The 19,592-nt window shown below is 39.3% G+C and overlaps 1 protein-coding gene across 7 annotated transcripts in view; it reads right to left on the bottom strand.

Moving 5' to 3' along the window:
• Positions 1-19,592, bottom strand: part of ehbp1 (EH domain binding protein 1) — a 126,015-nt gene that overhangs the window by 66,150 nt on the left and 40,273 nt on the right. For all 7 annotated transcript variants that reach the window (XR_010915013.1, XM_067513112.1, XM_067513102.1 and 4 more), the window contains 3 exons: positions 17,144-17,390; positions 1,486-1,664; positions 688-736 (listed from right to left, as the gene is read on the bottom strand). Coding sequence is in view for 6 of the 7 variants with exons in the window: in XM_067513112.1 (XP_067369213.1) it covers positions 688-736; positions 1,486-1,664; positions 17,144-17,390 (475 nt within the window). In the remaining variant the exon portion in view is untranslated. The remainder of the gene's footprint in view (positions 1-687; positions 737-1,485; positions 1,665-17,143; positions 17,391-19,592) is intronic.

Here is a 19,592-nt window from a genome sequence, read left to right as displayed (position 1 = left end):
TAAATATAAATAAAAATTCAGCATTTGTGCTTTTTGCAAATGTGGACAGAAAAAGTTAATGTGCATGCAAAGAACCAGATGGACTGATGGAAAACCGGGATGTTTGCTAGTGCACCTCACACTTTGAATGTACAGATATGGTCCAAGAACTGTAGGAATTTTTTATGAGCAGCCATACTCAAGCCAGTGGTAAACAATAGTTAATACTCACAAATACATACATCAATACATCAATACATTCCTGCGCACTCATGTACACACACACGTGCTGTAAACAAAACTTCTCAACAAAAGACATTTATGCTTATATTAAACACACACCAACATCAACACACGTAGCAGACGCAGTTTAAAAAGCTCCCAGCAGGCTGCTGAGTTAAGATGCGATCTCACCTCTGCTTGGTGAGTAATGCTTTGGAAAACACAACCAAGTACAGCCATCACAGCAGGGGGAACATCTTATGAAAACTGTTATTATAACATTCAGGCTGTAGTGCATGTTTGTTAGTGTGAGTGCACACATTTTCTTCACTTTGTGTGTGTTTAAACCTTCCCCTTTCTAACCATGTAAACACTCATACACGCTATATCTAGGGATTAATAGCAGATTTCTAAATAAGGCCAAATGGAGATGTGGACCGGAGGGAGCTAAGTGGTGTGAAGGGCTCAGCGGTGGCTGCCTCTTACCTTTTTGTTGTTTTCTTTAATATCCTGAGGATTGAGCGACTTGTAGTCTCTGGAAGAACAGTGGGGAGGGTTGGTGAGGAGACAGGCATTGAAAATAAAAGTAATGGGAGACAGAGAGAGAGATAGTAGAGAAAGGTGTGTTTAAATATGCGTCACATGTAATGGCATTATAACTGTAACATGGAATTTCATAGCAGTGCAATCAACAGAACTAATAGAGTGGAAAATAAAAAATAAATAAATAACAGGCCAGAGTGCAAAGCCACACATGCATCCACATAGCACGGTTTTGATAAATTATCTCCATTTCTGCTCTCCTGATGGGGATGCAGGTTTTCAACATGCTAAATACTAAATATATAACAAATTCTTACATGCACACACTATGCTCAAAATGTTCACACAAAATTATAATCACACACACAGGAACAATGTAATGACTGTTTTAGGAAAACATGCTGTGTATTTAAATATAGGAATGACAGATGTGTGCACACATCTGTCATCTTGATCCAACACACTGACGGGAATGATAAGCAAAAGGCCACAGCATGATGACAGGTTAAATAAGATACAAAGTGCAAATATGATATGAGGCAAATGAAAAGAATCTTAATCTAATGAGAACATAAAAGACTTTCCCCTACCTCTCTGTGATTAAAAATGTATTTTATTATCATTATTATGATTTCTCAAAAGAAGTAACGGTCTGGTTTCCACCCAAATTTGATATTCTGGTCTTAATTCTAGGTTATTTAAAAAAAAACTGGTGTTAGTGTGAATTTGTGTATTTCGTACATTAAGTCAGGTCTGAAGTGATGCAGCAGGGCGCAAAAAGCCAGGCCATTCCTCCAGGAAGTTGTGAAGTTTGTGATTTTCACTCCACGGTAGTTCTTGGTGACCTCGCGGCACCAGGCCAGCAGGGACTGGCTAGCATTGGGCTTCCCTCCTAGAACTGGGCTCGGGATAGGGCTGGGCTGCAGGCAGAGAGAACACAAGAATGAAGAGGGGGCGTTTAAATAAAGATGACTGGACACGGGGATGGAGAGGGAAGTACTGAGAATGGAGGAGAAAAGACAGAGAAGTGTTTTAGTTGAATTATGATCTTAACAGTTTTATGCACTCTGAGGCAACACATTGATATTGATAATAAAAGTACTTGCACTTTGAAAAGACACTAAGACTGTTTAAAATACATTATAAATGGCTAATAAATAATGTAATAAATTTTACAACTGATACCAGAAGAAGTTTTATTAAAGATTTCTTAAGGCTTACTCCTGTGAACTCCTGTCCTTTCATTGGTTATTTATATATATAATTGTTTTACTTAACAACCTCCGCACTTTCAAGTAGCATGCAATACTGTCATACAATAAACCCATACATGAACACATGTGGATACACACCATAATGAAGGTTAATTCACAAGGCAATGTATGACTGTGGATAATGTAAACATCTTATTAAGCAGCTCCGCCTTTGAAGTCTTATCTGGGTTTGAAAGCTTTCACAATTAGGAGCCGCTCCTCTCCCAGACTCCAAATCCCATAAATCCTTGGTGGTGTGGAGACACTGGCCTTCCTCTGACGTCCAGCAGAACCAATGCTATTGTGATTCTTTTCTAGCTGGCTGTTCACTAATCTAGTTATGGAGCCACTGATATGAGCTAATTCTCTCAGATAATTCTTTCTAATTCATTAGAGGCCAATGATCAAAAAGACTGTGAAATATGTTCCAAATCCAAGAGCATATTACGCCCGAATGCAACAACAACATTAACACTTGAGTGATAAAGACACAATACGTTTAGGCAGTGTGTCTAAATTTGAAAAAGCTTAATTTAAAGGCTTTAATACGATTGTACAAGAAGAAAATGTTAATACTTAAAAATGTGGACATTTTAGAAAAGTAGACTAAACACACACTTTTCAGAACTGTATGAATGGCAGAGATGCTGGTCAATATCAGGTGTTCAAAAACTAACATAATGGAGTTGATCTAAATTTGAATATATACAGTAAAGACCTGGTTAAAACACAGCTCACTTTAGTGTGACTGCCTGGATCCCTGCCCTGTACCAAGGCTTGGTGTGGCCCACCAACCCCCTCTATTGGTGGCATTCTGCTGCTGCAAGAGCAGGAAATCGATGACTTGATAATAGTATAGCCAATTTTGTTATTTGCATTTGAAAAAACAAAATGACCCTGCAATTATTTGGTAGCTTGAGGAATATTAACTCTTGAAGAACACTGCAGAGGGTTTTGGAACACAGAAGTAAGCTGTAGCCTACAAAAACCAGGATGTCTCTAGCTTCATGCTCACCCATTGTTGTAGTTTAGCCTGTGACAACAAGCCCAGAGACCACTGAAATGCCAAAAGGGACAAAACAGATGAAAAAGACTCGAGGCTATCTCTAATAGTAACTCCTAACCTTTTTACCAGTGTGTGTTCATGAGTGTGAATCATGCCAGCCCTTATGGCTCTCTCAGTACAGGGAGACGGAAGCGTGAGCCTGAGGGGCGGACACTTGACATTTCCGCCTCATGTCTGAAAGAGGGCCTTAACCTTTCCCCACAGCTACTCTAGACACGTTTTAGGCAGCCTCAACAATACCTGCATTCCACTCCAGAAAATTAAGGAAAAAAGAAGACAAAATGTGTTATAAAAAAAAAAAAAGGTTCATGTAAACGGGGAATTGTTTTTGACCCCATCAAAAAAGATTTGGGACTTAAATAAATATATCAACGAAGTTACAGTAAAAAAAAAAAAAAAAGTGTGTGTAGGTTTGTAGTTTCAATGTGGAGTGGTCTTCCTCCAGGACTTTTCTTTCTGCTTTTCAAGTGACGGTTAAAAGTAGCTGTCTAATTTGAGTGCTCTAATTACCTGGGATTAGAGACCAGGTGCTATTAAAGCAATTAGACACATAGCACACCCCAGTGCAGCAGACCCAGCACCTTAGCCTTTCTGAGGACGCTTACTGACATAATGCATTATCTAGCTCCTTAACCTGTCCTCAAGCATCAAAGCTAAAAGCCTAACCCTTATTTTAACTTTAACCTGAACCCCATTCTCACTTAAACATACTTTTAGGGGGTTAAAGTGTGTGAGAAGGCAAGGAATGGCGAAGATCTCCACGCTTTTCCAAAATATTATCCTTATTACTCATTCTAACAAAAATACAAGAAATACAAATGTACAAAGTGCTGGAAAAAATATATTAGCTAGTGAACCACACAGACTTTAAAACTTTGTCTCCACCTGTCCACATTGTGAGTGAGTAGAAAACACACATGCACATATGTACATGTGATAAATTGCACTTAATGTTACTAGAAAGTGACATCAAGGACAGTGTGTTGAGAGAATGACATAGTTAGGAGTCATTTTACTAAATTTTGCTTCAAAAACCTGTCAAACTATACAACTGTGCCCTTTCAAAAATACAAGTCTGTCACTTAGAGCAACAATTCTTTTTTTTCCTCCATTCCTGACAAACCAGTTTTTAGAAGTGGTTTTCATCCAGCAACAGCAGTGCATGACTAGCAGTGACCCCACGTTCAAACTGATGTAATTTTCTCAATCAGCAGCGCAGGCTTTTCTATTATGCTCTTTCCTGATAAAGGTTTACAAATGCATCTACGCACTGTAGCTTTCAAATCCATCACATATTGAAGAAATACCATATCTTCTCTTACAGGAACTGCCTGCATTTCCTTAAGACACAAACACAGGAGAAGTGAAATTTTCATGAGGAGCAGAAATGCACCCTGATTTATCAAACAGTTTGCTGTCTTGCCTAAGGGAACGTGTGCACATGTATGTGTTCTCCGTGTGTGTTTGTCTTTTATCTGCCTGTGTGAATGTCACTGTGTGTGTGTGTGTGTGTGTGTGTGTGTGTGTGTGTAACACTGACACAGCCATGTAGCTAGCTCGGCTCGAGGGTAGGATTAGCAAAGAGCATTGCCTCTGCCCAAACATTCAATATTAAAAAATGAAAAGGCAACCTTCATTACTATCAGTGGCACATAACCTCCCCTCTTCCTCCTCCACTACTATTATACACAGCCCTAACAGCGTGTGTAAAAATTACAAGTCACTGACAAGAAATTCCATTATTCCTGATGCCTCAGTGTCAACAACATACATCCGACAGGGCAAAGAAAGAAAAAAATAGAAAAAGGGAAAAGGATGTGCGAGAGAATGAATGGCGGGTTAAGCTCAGTACAATGCCTGAATGACAAGATAGGAGGAAACTTGGGAATGGAAGCATCCAGGTTCCGCTTGGTGCTGGTGTCAGGATGAGGATTTTTGGTGTCAGCAATGTGATTTTGTGGGGGATTTTGGTGAAATGTGATTCAAGATCTGGAGTCATCTGGAGTCAAGATGAAGATGAGGAAAATTTGAAAAGTCCACAACAGATCCAAAGCAACAGAACAATTTTGTATTGAGGCTACCAATGAATGCTTTAAGATTTGGGCAACACACAAAAATCTACTGTAATATACAACTTGAGGTAACAAACAGTACATATGTCGAAGACAGCGTAAGGTACATTTGAGTTTGTTTGTTTTTTGGTCTCTGCATGTTTGAAGGTAAAAGAGGATTTTCATCAAGCACTGTAGAAAAGTTTAAGCGATTTTAAGATCAGTCAGCAACTGAGCAATACTCGTGGATGTTTAGGAATTCTGCACCTTAGGACACACCAGCAGGCCCAGGGGTAGAAAACAAAAAGACTCTACTACTACTGTGTCAAGCTTTGCCCCAAGTGAAGATGGACAAATGTAAACAAGTCACATAGCATGATACACAGTTACATAACTAAACAATATGGTGCCCATTAAACTTAGCCTTTTAAGTCATAAAAAAGATAAAATTTAAAGATTTAAGTGGCAGCTTTGTCTCTCACTCTAGGGCACAGTGCTTCAATGGAAACTTAACTGACCTCAACCCAATGACATAAACCAACAACTCTGTGGACTGAAAAGAGCTTCCATGTCTTTTCATCTCACTTTCCTGGCTTCAAAGCAGTGTCAGATTTGAGGAGGTCTTGAATCTCATACTCTTTAAAACTTGTAATCCGCTCAAGGAGCCTACGGCAAAAAAAAAAAAAAAAAAGAAAAAAAAAAGAAAGAAAGAAAAAAAAAAGCCATGTACACACAGACAGGTGCAAGGCATGCATATACACAGATTTATTTGAAAATGACAATACTGTACATGTATACACTCAAACACTACTCAAAATGCAGACAACAGCAGTCACAAAGAAAGGGAATAGTACAGAAAAAAAAATCTTACAACGTGGTGTCCCATTATTTAGTCAAACACACTCAGCTCTTATGCAAGTCCCACACACATGCAAACACAAAATTACCTTTTTACATGAATAAAATAAAGGCCGACACATTTAACTGGCTTGTCCATTTGCACAACGTAAGCTCTCATCTGACTGGCTGAGCTCCAACTACCAACATGGATTTATTGCACTTTGATTTAGAACAAGCAATTAGTTTAAATTAGAAAGACAAAGCAAAAACGAGAAAGATCACCTTGCTTCATCTTACATATGAAATTATGCTTTTCGCTGTCTGCATGAGAGCAGAAGTAAAAGAACAAAGTCTAATCAAAAGTTCAATTATGTAAATGGAGATGTGGAGTGGATGGAACTATAGGAAATGGAGGTCGGGGGACAAAAGCCTGAATGGGAGAGGAGAGTAAATGTAGCGTGAAAAATAATACACATTAACATACAAAGGAAATATCACATTACTGTTGTAATCACACTGAGGAGGGCCTCCCTCCAAAGACAGCTGTGGCATGTATGTGTGACTATGCATGAAGACACTGTTCAGTTAAGTCAGGCTTCATTTTTATGTGTGTGAGCAGATTGAGAGAGAACGTCTTGCTTGCAGGGAGGTTGAATATATGACACACTAAACCTGCTACTTTTGAGAAAGACTTATCTATCTCTAAAATGTGGAACAAACATCTTAAACAGTGTGTCACACATTTTTAACCAATCTTTATGCCATGGCTTAGTGTAATGTCACAAAGCAGGAAAATATGTAAATATATTCATCATGATATTGCTGGTGATGGGGGGCTGCTACTGATTTGCTCAGAAGAAGATATGCTTCCCATCTAGCAGTGAAGCTGCAGGCCAAGACAGAAGGCCTTTCGGCAGTTGGCTAGTGAGATGTAAAATCAGGAAATATGGTTTCCTTTTCCAGGACCATTTTGCTTCCAAGGCCTATTCTGCTCCAGAGGCATAACCGTGCAAAGCAAAAGGAAAAAAATGCAGAACAGGAGAGGACAGACTAGGCTTTGAAACTGAAATAAAAACCACTCACTGAAAAAAATAAAACATCATGAAATAACACAGTTTGGAGGAAGCACCAGACAAAGGAGTGGCTGTGCCAGCTTGCAGTGTGCCCACCCGCTCGCTTGCTCGCCTAACGTGTAACGCAGGGGCATAATGCGGTGTAAGCACTGGCTTTAGCTTGTCATGGAAACAGCAGTAGCATTACCCACACTCACGCCTCTGCAAATTAGCTTTGGCTGGGAAAAAGCTATAAGACAGGGTGTGTAGGTGTGGGACTGAGAGTGTGTATCTGTGTATGTGGTGAGGGTTGATGTTATGGAAGCTGTGATTCAGTCAGGAAAACACCAAGACTATCACTTTAAGGTAAAAATGCCACCTACCCCCCTTCCTTTTATGGCAGTACTATGAGTCAGGGTCTTAGCTGTTGTGTTATACAGTAACTAGATCCCATACTATGCAGAAATAACTAAAACATATCCTGCTATATGAATTTTCCATGCATACTTTCTTCCAGAACAGCAGTTGTCATACCATGTCATGTGTTGTTTATGATTAGAACTATGCTAATGAATTAGCCACTGTACATCAACCAACACTGTCAGTAACAAGCAATTACAGTGCAGAAATCTCAACAATATCTTATAGGTTCTTTAGAAACACTGTCACTATTACACCACAACTGTTGTAGAAAGCATGTGCAAGTGTGTTCACCTGCAAAATTTTCAACTTCAAAAATTAGGAATTAAAATGACAGTGAGTTCCAAGAAGGAGCAACATTATAAATCATATGTCAAGCTTTGCTCTTAATGCTCTGCACAGGACCTTCAGGTACGTACAGGTCAAACAACAATAAATAAGCACCATAATAAACTTACTAATAAAGAATTAAGTATTGCTCTTCTTTGATTGGTCAGAAGGATGTGCCTCGCTCAAGCACTTATCCCTGCACCGCTGCCAGCATTGTTTAATGAGTATGTCACCGAATTAAAAATCTGAAAATTGCACACTGCAACTTTAATCTGTCACATACAATATTCTCCTCAAAATCATTAACATGCATCTTTAATATGTAATACAAAATTAATCCAAAGACAACCCATCTCTCTGCTTTTTTACCTCATCTTTCTGATATAACTAAAGTGTGGGAAAAGGCAGGAAAAGAGGAAGAGAAAATGAGGAAGGCTTTATACTGCAATTATCTCCTTTAACTGCCATCTTCAACAAACAAATTAGTGGTGCAATGGATTCAGAGATCAGCTGTGTTGATAACATCACCATTTATCAAATTAATCTCAGCCTAGGCAGGAAAAACTCATTAAGGAGACCACTTCAGGAGTTATGTTCTGCAGGTAAAGAGGGCGATTGTGTGTGTACCAGGCGTGTGTATGTGTGTATAGAGGGGTGGGGTGGGGGCGGGGGGGTCTTGACACAGCAGTTGCTCAATCCCCCCACTACAGACTGCCATTGTCCAGTGCAGCGTGGGCTCCAAATGATGAGAGGGGTGATAGCACAGCCAATTAAAATGAACATAATTACAAAGTCACCCTTTTGACTCCTGATCAGAATACACATGCATCAACACAGACATACTGAAGGAGGAAAGATGTGGTGGCGGAAAATGCTACACGGAGGCAAAGAAAAAAGAGGGAGGTCTATGGGAAGAGCATCAAGAAAGAACAAGAGGCAGCATTAATGAAAAAGGCAACAAGAAAGAAAAGAATATTTTCTCTCTTTCAACAAGGATGTTAGAACTGATATGTTGTCACTTATCAACATCAACTACTTAGTGGACTCTAAGCCAAGGTTGGTAAATAAAACAATCTCAATTAGTATACTGTATCTGTCCAGTATTTGGGTTTTAATCATCGGGACATATAGAAAGTCTGGCTTCCCAATGCTAGCACTGACACCCAAGGTCACAACCGAGCCACTTGGTGGTAACAGTAGTTCAAATACCAGCAACAGACTATTGTGTTTTCCTTTCCAGATGTGAGGTTAAGAGATCCTAAACTAAATATGTATACTCATTTAAAATCAAACAAAAAGTAAGCAGAGTATAAATCAAGAATTACTGTATCTATTTCAAATGTACAGTGTGAACATTATATTTTGACTGTATTGTATTATCAACTGAGGTCAACTGAGTTCCTCTGAAAATACTGAAATAAAAGCAAAGGGAATGATCCTATTCAGTGATCCATGAGTTAAGAGCTAAAAATGCCACTTAGTATTTCCTATAGCACATAAGAGCACACACCTGCATACCATAACAGTCCAAAAGAGGGGGGTTGCTGGAGAGCTTTATAAAGAGGCAATTAACGCCTTATCATTTCTACACTCACTCTCCTTTCCTCAAACAGTGTGTGCCCGCGCACACACTTAAACACAGGCACGCAATTTGAAAGACAAATCACTCAGACTAACTCATAAGGCTCGTCTAAAGTCCTTTTTAAATTATGGAGAATGGTTGGTTTAATTCAATTAAATGTAGCAGGGGCCACTTAAGGATGACAGGAGAAAGGTATGGCATGACTAAGTGAGTGGGGTTTTTTAAGAATGTACGGGGCGTCTTAGACCTTGTGGGGGTCCAAGGAGTTTTCAAGTGCATGGACTTCTATGTCCTCAACCAAAGGCCCTTAATTTTTCCCAAAAACTCTGGATGCTTTTGGGTTTAAGCCCACACACACCTGGAGGACTAGGGCAGATTAAGTCCAGATTAAGATAAAGTTACTCCTTCTTCAGCCGCTATGTCATTCAAACCCTTGGCCTCTACGGCCACTGGAAAGAAGAACACACGAGACAAAAAGGTTGGGTTCATTCACAAACAGACCCACACACAGGCACACACACACACACAAAGGACTCTCTGGTCATCCTCATAAGTCCTATTAGTCTGCTATAGAGCCTCTCATAGCAGACATCAATCATGAAGGGATTAGTCAATTCCCTCTCTAAATGAGTGGCGAGGGATACTTCCTTCAACTCTAAAGCAGGTCTCTCTCTTTCAGAGATTACGCAGCGATTTGTTTTCATTTTGCTCCATCTTCATCATTTTTCTGTTTGACTTGCTTTTCATTTCTCTCCCTTTTGCTCTGCATCTCCCTCGTTCTCTCCTGCTTGCAGCTTGTGAGGTAATCCTTGGCAGATAAAACTAAGGAGGTCTTACCAAAGGCAGATTACAAGCAGCGCTTTGCGGAAGGCCCTTTTACACCAGTCGGCACGGGTATTGAGGAGAGTGAGCTCTTCGCAGTGCTTAACTTGTGAACTCGACATGCACCCAACAGAGGAAGAGGTGGAAAAATGATAGCAGCATTACAGTAACTGGATCAGAATTTATCCCTCACAACATACACAACATTGCACATAAGAACTCACAAGACACACATACTTGTCCTTTTATGGCGACCATATATAAAATTACATTTCAAATAGTCAATGAATTCATTTTAATACTAAGATTTGTATTCATTTACTTAAAATCAGTAAACACAGTATCGTTCACAGTATGTCTGATGCACTTTGACATTTCATAAGCACTACTGTGTATTAGGTCAGAATTCTTACATTAATAGAGTAAGTAGATCAGCTCCCCATTGAGAAGACAATTTCTTAAGAGATAAAATGGATTTACCTTCAGCCCTCACAAAATTACAAAGTTAGATGATTTAACTAATTGTAGAAGTATCAAAAGAAAAGCAGGCAAACCTTAAACTGAACTTTATACAACCTAACCCAGAACATTTCTTTTAAGTGTAGACACAAATAATTGAGGCTGTTCAGTACTAAGCAAGTACTAAGTCTTATATTTTTCTGCCCAACCCGACGACAGTGATGCCCTGCAGGATCAGACAGCAACAGGAAGCCTAGTGATCGGACCTAGACTGCATGAGAGAACACTGGGTCTCCTTTCTCCCACAAGATCCAATAACAGATCACTAACACACTGCAAATAAGTGGTGGGAGGGGTCCACATTGGGAAAAGGCAGATATTGAGACATACTGACTTAGTCCTCCTCTCAAGGATTATTCTTCTAATATTACACAGCTTATGGAAAGGCAAATGTGGCCAAGAGAAACAGTGAGACTTTGATGGGTTGATCTCAGAAATGGACAACTATAACCACATCTCTGACTCCAAGTGCTGAAATGTCTTTTTCTTGACATACGACATAATGATTTAGAAATAAATCTAAATACTGAATTAATTAATCTAGAATTTATATTTGTGATTTAAGCCCATGATGCAGCTAACTTAGATGGGAATAGCTGCTGCAACATAACTGACTGAAAAATATTGTTATGTTAAAAAATTGCCAATTAGACGTATATAACAAGGGTTAAGGAACAAAACAAAAAAACTCAGGCTTTACTTTCTTCATGTTCTACATCTGAGTCTTTGTCTAAAGGTATGTCAAAACTTATCAGGAAAGAAGAAATAACTTCACACTGGATATAATGATAAGACAGGAGACCTCAGAATGGGCAAAATCATAAAAGAAGAGATGACTGTCCTCGTCTCCTGGGCTTGCTCTGTCCTCCAAAAACATCCCTCAGTCATCACAGCAACCTCAGTAACACTTTACAGTGTGGATGTGGTCCTCTCCTGCCACGAACTATGGTGAAAGCTAATTAAGAAATATCACAGCCTTCTGCGAACTCAATTAAATAATGTTAATTTATTCTAATTTCAATTTGGAGGTAGTCTGAACTGAAGGAGGGGCAGTGAAAACCAAGTCTGAGAGATGAAGGAGAGCTCTGGCCTCTGCCTCCCCCTGGCACAGGAGCTCTCACAACCTGCCAAACTCTATTTAATTTGAACCCTTTGATTAACATAAGTAACTACACAAGCCCTTCAAATGAAGGGGGGAAAAAGACAACATACCTCTGGTGTTTGTTCACTTTGCTCACCTCTGTAAAGAATAAGTATGTGAGCATATGTGTTCACAAAAGAGAGACACCAAGTTAGATTATGGTTGAGATAGTAATTTCTAACTTTTTAATACTGCATTTTTTCCAGAAAGAAACAAGTGGTGTTAGATAATATTAACAAAGACTACACTGAAACAACAGTCACAGAGTTGCTTCCAAAAACCCATGAGTAACCTAAAATATAGTGTGCTTTGTTGCCATCAACTTCCAGCAAACAATACTTCGGTGAAAATGCTTGCAACTTAAAGTTGAGGATTCTTTACTCTGAAACCCTTTGTGTAAATATTAAATATAGAACTTCTTTGTTCAAACTTTTACCCGAAGGCATATGCCAGCTCCAAACTTTTCTTTATATGAAAATAAGGCAAATAATTCATGAAGCGGAAACTTGATGAAAATCCAAAGATCAGTGCATCTAAGTGTAGAGCGTTCTGACTTTGGAATAGAGATGGAGATGAAACAAAAGGAGGAGAGGGGATCACTGAATTACTGGGAGGGGTAAAAATCAGCCCATGGAAAAGAGATGGACTGAATCAGACCAGACAGAGCTCACAACCCGCCCAACAGGAACTTCCTCTGTTCATTTAAATTAATCCCATAGACGTTTCCATCCTTCTAGCTCTCTCACAGAGGCTAAACCTAAATTGACGCCTACAAGGATCTATATTTTTCAGACAGCACAATGGACAGACACACTGGAACAGGACGCATCTAATGTGACATTGAAGTATCACTTTTACCAACTCGAGGCAAATCTCAGGTGCTAACAAATACCAATGGTAACAATGGTAAAACAAACAAACAAACAAACAAAAAAAAGGAATAAAAATTGCAGTTCATGTTAAGTCATGTGTTACTTTCCCATTTAACCCATATGAGTCTAAATAACCCTTACAGTAGAGGAACTACAAAAAGAAGAGCATAAAGTGTACGTTCTCTCTATGTGCTGGATTTTGTCAGGCATCATGAGGCATTTTTTCATAGTTACTTTTTCATGTGTCGGGAACACAGGAACTTCAAAGATCTCACAATAAGTCCAGCTCATGAGAATGAGCAACCGTTGTCGGCCTTCATTCCTGGACAGTCGAACAGCCTCATATAAGCAATTAACCGCTGGCTCGTGTTTATAGAGTTTTGAAAAAGTTAATTAATTGTGGACGATAAAAGCTGGTGTTAGACTAGACAACGACTTATTAATGCAATTTTGCTGAAGGGAGTTGATAATAGATATGTATTTATTTATTGATTGGATATATAATAGTCAGCAGACTCACCACAATTTGACATAATAAATACATAAATGCATGCCAATTGTTGGCTAGCCTGCGTCACTTTGGAGTTTCTGCTAATGGTACAAATCCAAACGGAGAAAAAGCCCCTAATATTGAATAAATCTGGGAGAAGCTCTACAGTAGGTAGTCCCTAGAACTAAGTGCGTGGAACTGTTACGTTGGAAAGCGCCTATGGATATTAAAATGTTTTTAGAACCGCCATAGATGCTGCGAGATGTACACCTACAACCATTCAGTAACCTTAAATGATAAAGTAAATGTGCCAACATGCCCTGCTGAACAACTGATAATACACGTTTCAATAAGTGCATAAACATTTGCTCCACTGGCAAAGATCCAGTGCTTTGAGCTCTTGTTAGCGCTTAAATTAAATCCAATCCATATTTATAATACCTGTGTATAGAATAAGTGGGCACACACCATATGTCATGAAGAAGACCTGATTTTTTACAGGCTGGCATTGAAGTGGTGGTTTTAATGCAATGACAAGGAGGATAAAGCTACATTTAAGACAATATTTAATGCTACATCTGCCAAAGTGAATTCACACATGGTAAGGACAAGAGAATTTAGCAAAGCAAAAATATGATTCTTTATCCGTATAAAAAAATGGGAGCACATCACAATTCCCTATATGATCCATGTTATATCTTCCATCCCTTAATGTCATAAAATGTCAGTTCATGATTACAGGCCTATCTGGGCACTTAGTCTCTGACTCTCTTAATTATTTGTTGTTTGTTGATTGCTGCACCTACTGTAATGTTACCTTTGCACGACAAAACCATGTAAAGACATGCTACTATCTCTTAGCTAGTAGAGACAAAATGTTATTTAATAAAAACCTGACAAGACATTTCATACCCCTCGGGGAAGGTTCTAAATGTCTAACTGTGTGTGGTGGCTTTCAGTATATCAATTTCTATTTACATTCTTAGAGATTAGAAATTGATGTGTGTATGCTTATCTTGGCTATTCACAACGATTTCCCACATGAATAGTTAGTAGAAATAAATATGAATCGGTGAAGACATGCTATAAACATCTTATGAGAGACAGAGGTAAGCCCTGTTTTGAGAAAAGGTTGTGACTTCCCCAGTAAATTCGCAGTGAACTGAGCCTTAGGCATACTAAAAACTATAAGAACAGATACATGCATGTATGCAAGCACACATCTGCACCCTGTACACGTTCATAGTGTGATGATGTGTTGGTTTCTTCTTGGTCCCTCATAGTGGGGATATCTCCTCTTAATCCTCTCTGACTTCATACATTCAAAGGTCATCCTACATCCTACACATTGGTGCAGACTGTGTGTGTGCGTGTGTCATAGCACTTCGTGTGAATAAGAAAGAGAAACCCATCCACTCAAGCTGTATATTTTAACATACCCTGTAGCCCTATCCTTGTTTACTGTGAACGTCCTATCTCTCTTTCTACTAGTCCCTGGCCTTCATTCTCTTCACCCACTATTCTCCTTTCCTTCACCCTTCACCATCTTCCACCTATTCTCCTTCACTGTACCCATGATGCATTCTCTGCATCCCATCCTCCCCCCATCCCAAGCTCCAGAGGCAGGGGCATCTCTTGGCGAAGTATGGCCCACCACAGGTCACTGGCTCTGGGTAATTAAAGTGGTTTAGGCCCCCTCACCCACGGTCACAGGCAACTGCAGCTCGGTGATAAAGGCACTGTGCCATAATTACATGGACAGCCAGCATCACCGCCCAGCTACACTAAAACAGTCAGCAAGCCATCTTCATGGGGAGGAGGGACCTGTGTGTGTCTGTGTGTATAAGTAACTGTACAAAGTGTGTGTTCATAGGGGGTCAACACCCCCTTGTGATCGCTCTGCTGCAGTTAAGCCCCCTGTGTTTAAGCCCCACATAGACTCACTGAGCCCCTAAACACACACACACACACACACACACACACACACGCGCCTAACCCCCACCCATTCCCAAACCCCCAGCCAATCATTCCCCACCAGTGGTCTGACTCCTGCTGTGAGTGTGTGTGACCATAAGCCATTTAATTAGACCCAGCCATGATTTGCCTAATTTAAATAAATAAATAAACATATGAAAACACATCAATAAACAAATACCTATATCCAAATGAGGAGCCAAAGAGTTTCATGAACATTAAGAATGGGGCAGAAGATGGGATTGTGCAGGCGGAAAAAGCTAATGTAAGGACCACTGGATGTGGACACACACACACACACACACACACACACACACACACACACACTGCAAGTCATTCACTAATAATAACACATGCTGACAAAAATAAGCCAGCACGGAGAATAGTAAGCAGACTATTGACTAGAGCAGCATAATTCTTGGATTTTAGTTTATGTTAAAGATTTGCTGTTTAAAGATTTGTAGCCCCTTTCAGGCATGCACTGCTTTCCATTAATCAGATGGCAACCAAATATGACGGCTTAATGTCTGAATGACCACCCTGCCACTTTTTCTGTAAAATTTGAATTTGCAATATTTAATAGGTTAAACCCAGTAAAACCTACATATCAGTTTAACAAGGCACAAGTGTGAATGCCATACAGTCACAACAGATAGGAAACAAAATTATCATCGTAACACAAAAACAAAAACACAAAAACATTACAAAAAGGATACTTTTGAACAGAAATAAAATAATGTACTCAAAGAAAGTATAAAATCTAATGTTGTTTGAACTACATAATCTGTTTATTTCCTAAAACGTCAGGTTACCAGCAATTTATAGCATATAAATCAGAATCATAAAGAAAAAAAGAAAAAGTAAGAAATAAATGAAGATGGAGAAAGAGCAGCAAAAGAAACGTGAACAGTTGCAGCTGCATAAGCTAATAAGAGATCAGAGTGGATGACTGGCATGTTTCTCTCTCTCCAGCGACCAAACAATAGAACACTGTAAACCACACTCATAAATCTATTCATTTAGACTACTCTGTCAACCCACTTACAATCAAGCTGCCAAAGAATTTAATGTTGCAATTGATGTAACATTTAAAACAGGCTGACAATATGAATTTATTGCACTGCAAATGCAGCTTAGATCATCTGTTATAAACATGTATACTTAAATAAACAGGTTTTACATTAATCATGTTGTTGATCCCAGTGCATAAAGTGTCCTGAAGTGTATGGTTATAATATTCAATCAATGTCTTACTTAGTACAGTCTATGTAATAAGAGGCTTCGCCTGCCTGAAACCAACTGATCCTAGCGCTGAAATATTGACTCCTTGTGAGCAGATCATATTATTTTTCTCAACATACTAGTCCTTGTTTTTTTACTCCACTAAATTTATTTTTTTTTAAAAAGCGCAAAAAAAAAACCAAAACTCAAACTCAAATAACTGTGACTCACACCCCATCACAGATGTGGGTATGGCTAAATGAAGCTGTGAGGATCATTAATGTACAATAAAAGTGCTAAATGTCTGAATGACAGAAAGCCGTTACTTTAACAGACTGGTGAAAGCAGTAATGTCTGAAAACGGTTTGTGTTATTTTCTAAATAAACTGACTTTACATTTATTGTATCTGACAAACTAACTGACACAGGTGACACCTCCTGATTCTCTGCATTATTCAAATACTGATAAGACACGACACGTAATCGACACATAAACGTTTTTTCTTCCCACTCTATATATTTTACTTTATTCATTAAACTGGCACAATTATTCAACTATTACTGCAAAAAAGGGCAGCCTGAATATATTTGTGGTACTGACCAGCATTTGTGCAAAGCATTTCTGTAGTAGAGATAAAGGCGATCACACTGTAAGACACTCCTGAGCCCGTTAGATTGTATTTATTTAAGCACTTATTGCATTTGCATCATTGTGCCTTGTCATGGAGATAAATCACTGTTTTCAAAATTCAAGTGAAGTGTTTACCTTGGGGGATGAGGAGGCAAGCTCTCTCCCAATCACTGCTGCCACTGGGCTGGGGCCGACTGGCTGGGTTCTCTCCATGACTGAGCCAGAGCTGGGTTTGGGAGCTGGCATACTAGGGACAGGGCCAGGGCTGGAATTTGGCGGTGGGGGAGCCGTCTTTTTCTGACTAGTACCCACATTCAGGGAGGGGCCTCCAGTAGGGGGCCGCACAGGGCTCGAAGTCCTTGGCTCATAGAATGGATTTGACCTAAAAATAGAAGGAAGAGAGAGAGACGACAAGAGAAAAAGTCAAGATAAAAGTCAAGTGCATAAATGTTACGCAGTCTGTAAATTTATTTTAAGATTAAAGCTAACAGAATGTTCACTAAGACAAATAATATTAGAAAACAGTCCAATAATACAAACTTTTGGGTTGTGGATGGTTATTATAGCAATACAATCCAGTGGGAGAAAATACAGTACTGAACTTGAAACATAGGGCACTATGGGCTACACAATATAGGAAAACATTTAATAGCAAATTGTGAGAGCGTTATTATTGTGTATTGAACAGCAGTATTAATATGCTACTTTTAAAATTGCTCCTTTTCTTCTGTATTCCAAAAGGTGCAAAAAGATTATGGTTCAAGCACACTAGCATGTTTTAACTGGATGTCAAATTATAGCATTTAACACTTTGACAACTGCATTCTGTCAAATTGCGATAGATTACAAAACAATTAACTATTACCGAGTACCAAATATAAAAACATCTAGACATTACTGATTACAATTAGCAGAACAGATAATCTGCTCATTTATTTAAACATAAGAAAATCATGGGAAAATAAAACCTTGGTGCCACACAATGGACAACACACACACAATGCAAGGTAAAAGACGACGCAGGTGCACTGAGGTCAGGTCTGTGTGACCTCATATCCTCACTGCCCAAGGTGGACTACTGACAGACAGACATGAGCACGTAGGAACAGCACAAACACACACACACACACACACACACACACACACACACACACCAGAATGTTATCAATATAGAGGCATGCTTGCAGCACTCAGGGTCACAGGCTTGAGACATTCACTCAACATGCAACAAGCAATTCTAAGCAAGGACAAGAATTGGATGAAAAGGGTGGAGGTGAGAGCAAGAGTGAAAAAGAAACAACTGACTGAGTAGGTATCTTTCTGAAAGAGAAAGGTTAGAGCTACTCAGTGTCTATCTTACTGCAGAGCTATAGAGTGTAAAAAGAAGGGAAGTGAAGAAAAGACAAGCAGGCAGGCTTATAGAGCAGCTTTAACAGACCAGCACTAGCTAAAAGACATGTGAAAGGGCCCAGTCAAAACACTGTGTTGCCCTCTTGAACTTTCTGTTCTGCAAAGAACGGCTCCTGGTTTAAGAGGCAGCACAAAAGAAACATGCCAGTCAATAACCTGTCCATCTTTAAAAAGCAAAAAGGACTAAAACATATGGCTTTGTGTGTGACAGCTTCAGTCAACATTCAAAACCTCCAAGGTTATATTTGCAATTTGACCACAGCCAGTTTTTTTTGCAGAGGTCACACACAATCAGTGAATCATTCTGCTGTGATTGACTTAAAATTATAGTCACATTATGAAATTTCTTTCCACACTATTAGTCGCAGGTAATAACTAATGACTAAATAACTCTATTTTGATGCATGTCATCTGTAACTCTAACCGTAAGCTTTCGTCAATTACTGTAATGGGGCACAAATGTGTTTTTACCATATCCGATTAGCTACTGACAGTTTTGTATATCTGACTCTTTTTAAATAAATAACTTCACATAGATGGTTAGAAAAACCCAAACTGTGTGCACTATAACGTCTGAGAGAGCATTATTCAATAACTAAAACTTTCTTTTCTTTAAGTTACTGAGAATGGGGAAAGTAGGGCAAAAGAGGAACCAAAATAAAAATTTGCATAGTCTAAGGAGGAAGTCAAGGAGGATGTCAAAGAGGGAAAGTAGAGGGCAACAACCTAATAGGAGGGAGGGGAGGAATGACGGAGGAGGGAAAGGAGGGGGACAAGCTCAAAGAATGCAGTAAAACAACAGGGCCCTTGTTCTTGTTGAAAGAGCTGCCTCGTCACTCTGTCCTGATGGGGGGCTACAACTACCCCTCTCTACCTAAAGAGGGGGGTCATACAGGACCCAGCCTGCCAACAGTCACCAAACTAGGTAGGCTGGATCCTCCCAGAGTGTTCCTAATATGAGCAGCTCCCAGAAACAGAAACTAGTTTGTTCGACAATTTAGGCAACAGTCCAACTCCCTCTAGCAAATAATATAATGTGGACTTGGCGACTCAGACCTACAGAAAAGGTTAAATGCACTGTACATACAGAAAGTGGCTTTGGTTATCTTTATATTGTACAAATGCATGTGTATGTTAAAGTAATGAAAAGTAGTGAAGTGTAAAAAAAGCAACA

The sequence above is a fragment of the Channa argus genome, chromosome 1 (genome assembly GCF_033026475.1).
Source record: "Channa argus isolate prfri chromosome 1, Channa argus male v1.0, whole genome shotgun sequence".
Classification (NCBI taxonomy): domain Eukaryota; kingdom Metazoa; phylum Chordata; class Actinopteri; order Anabantiformes; family Channidae; genus Channa; species Channa argus.
This window is presented reverse-complemented; position numbering and strand designations above follow the sequence as displayed.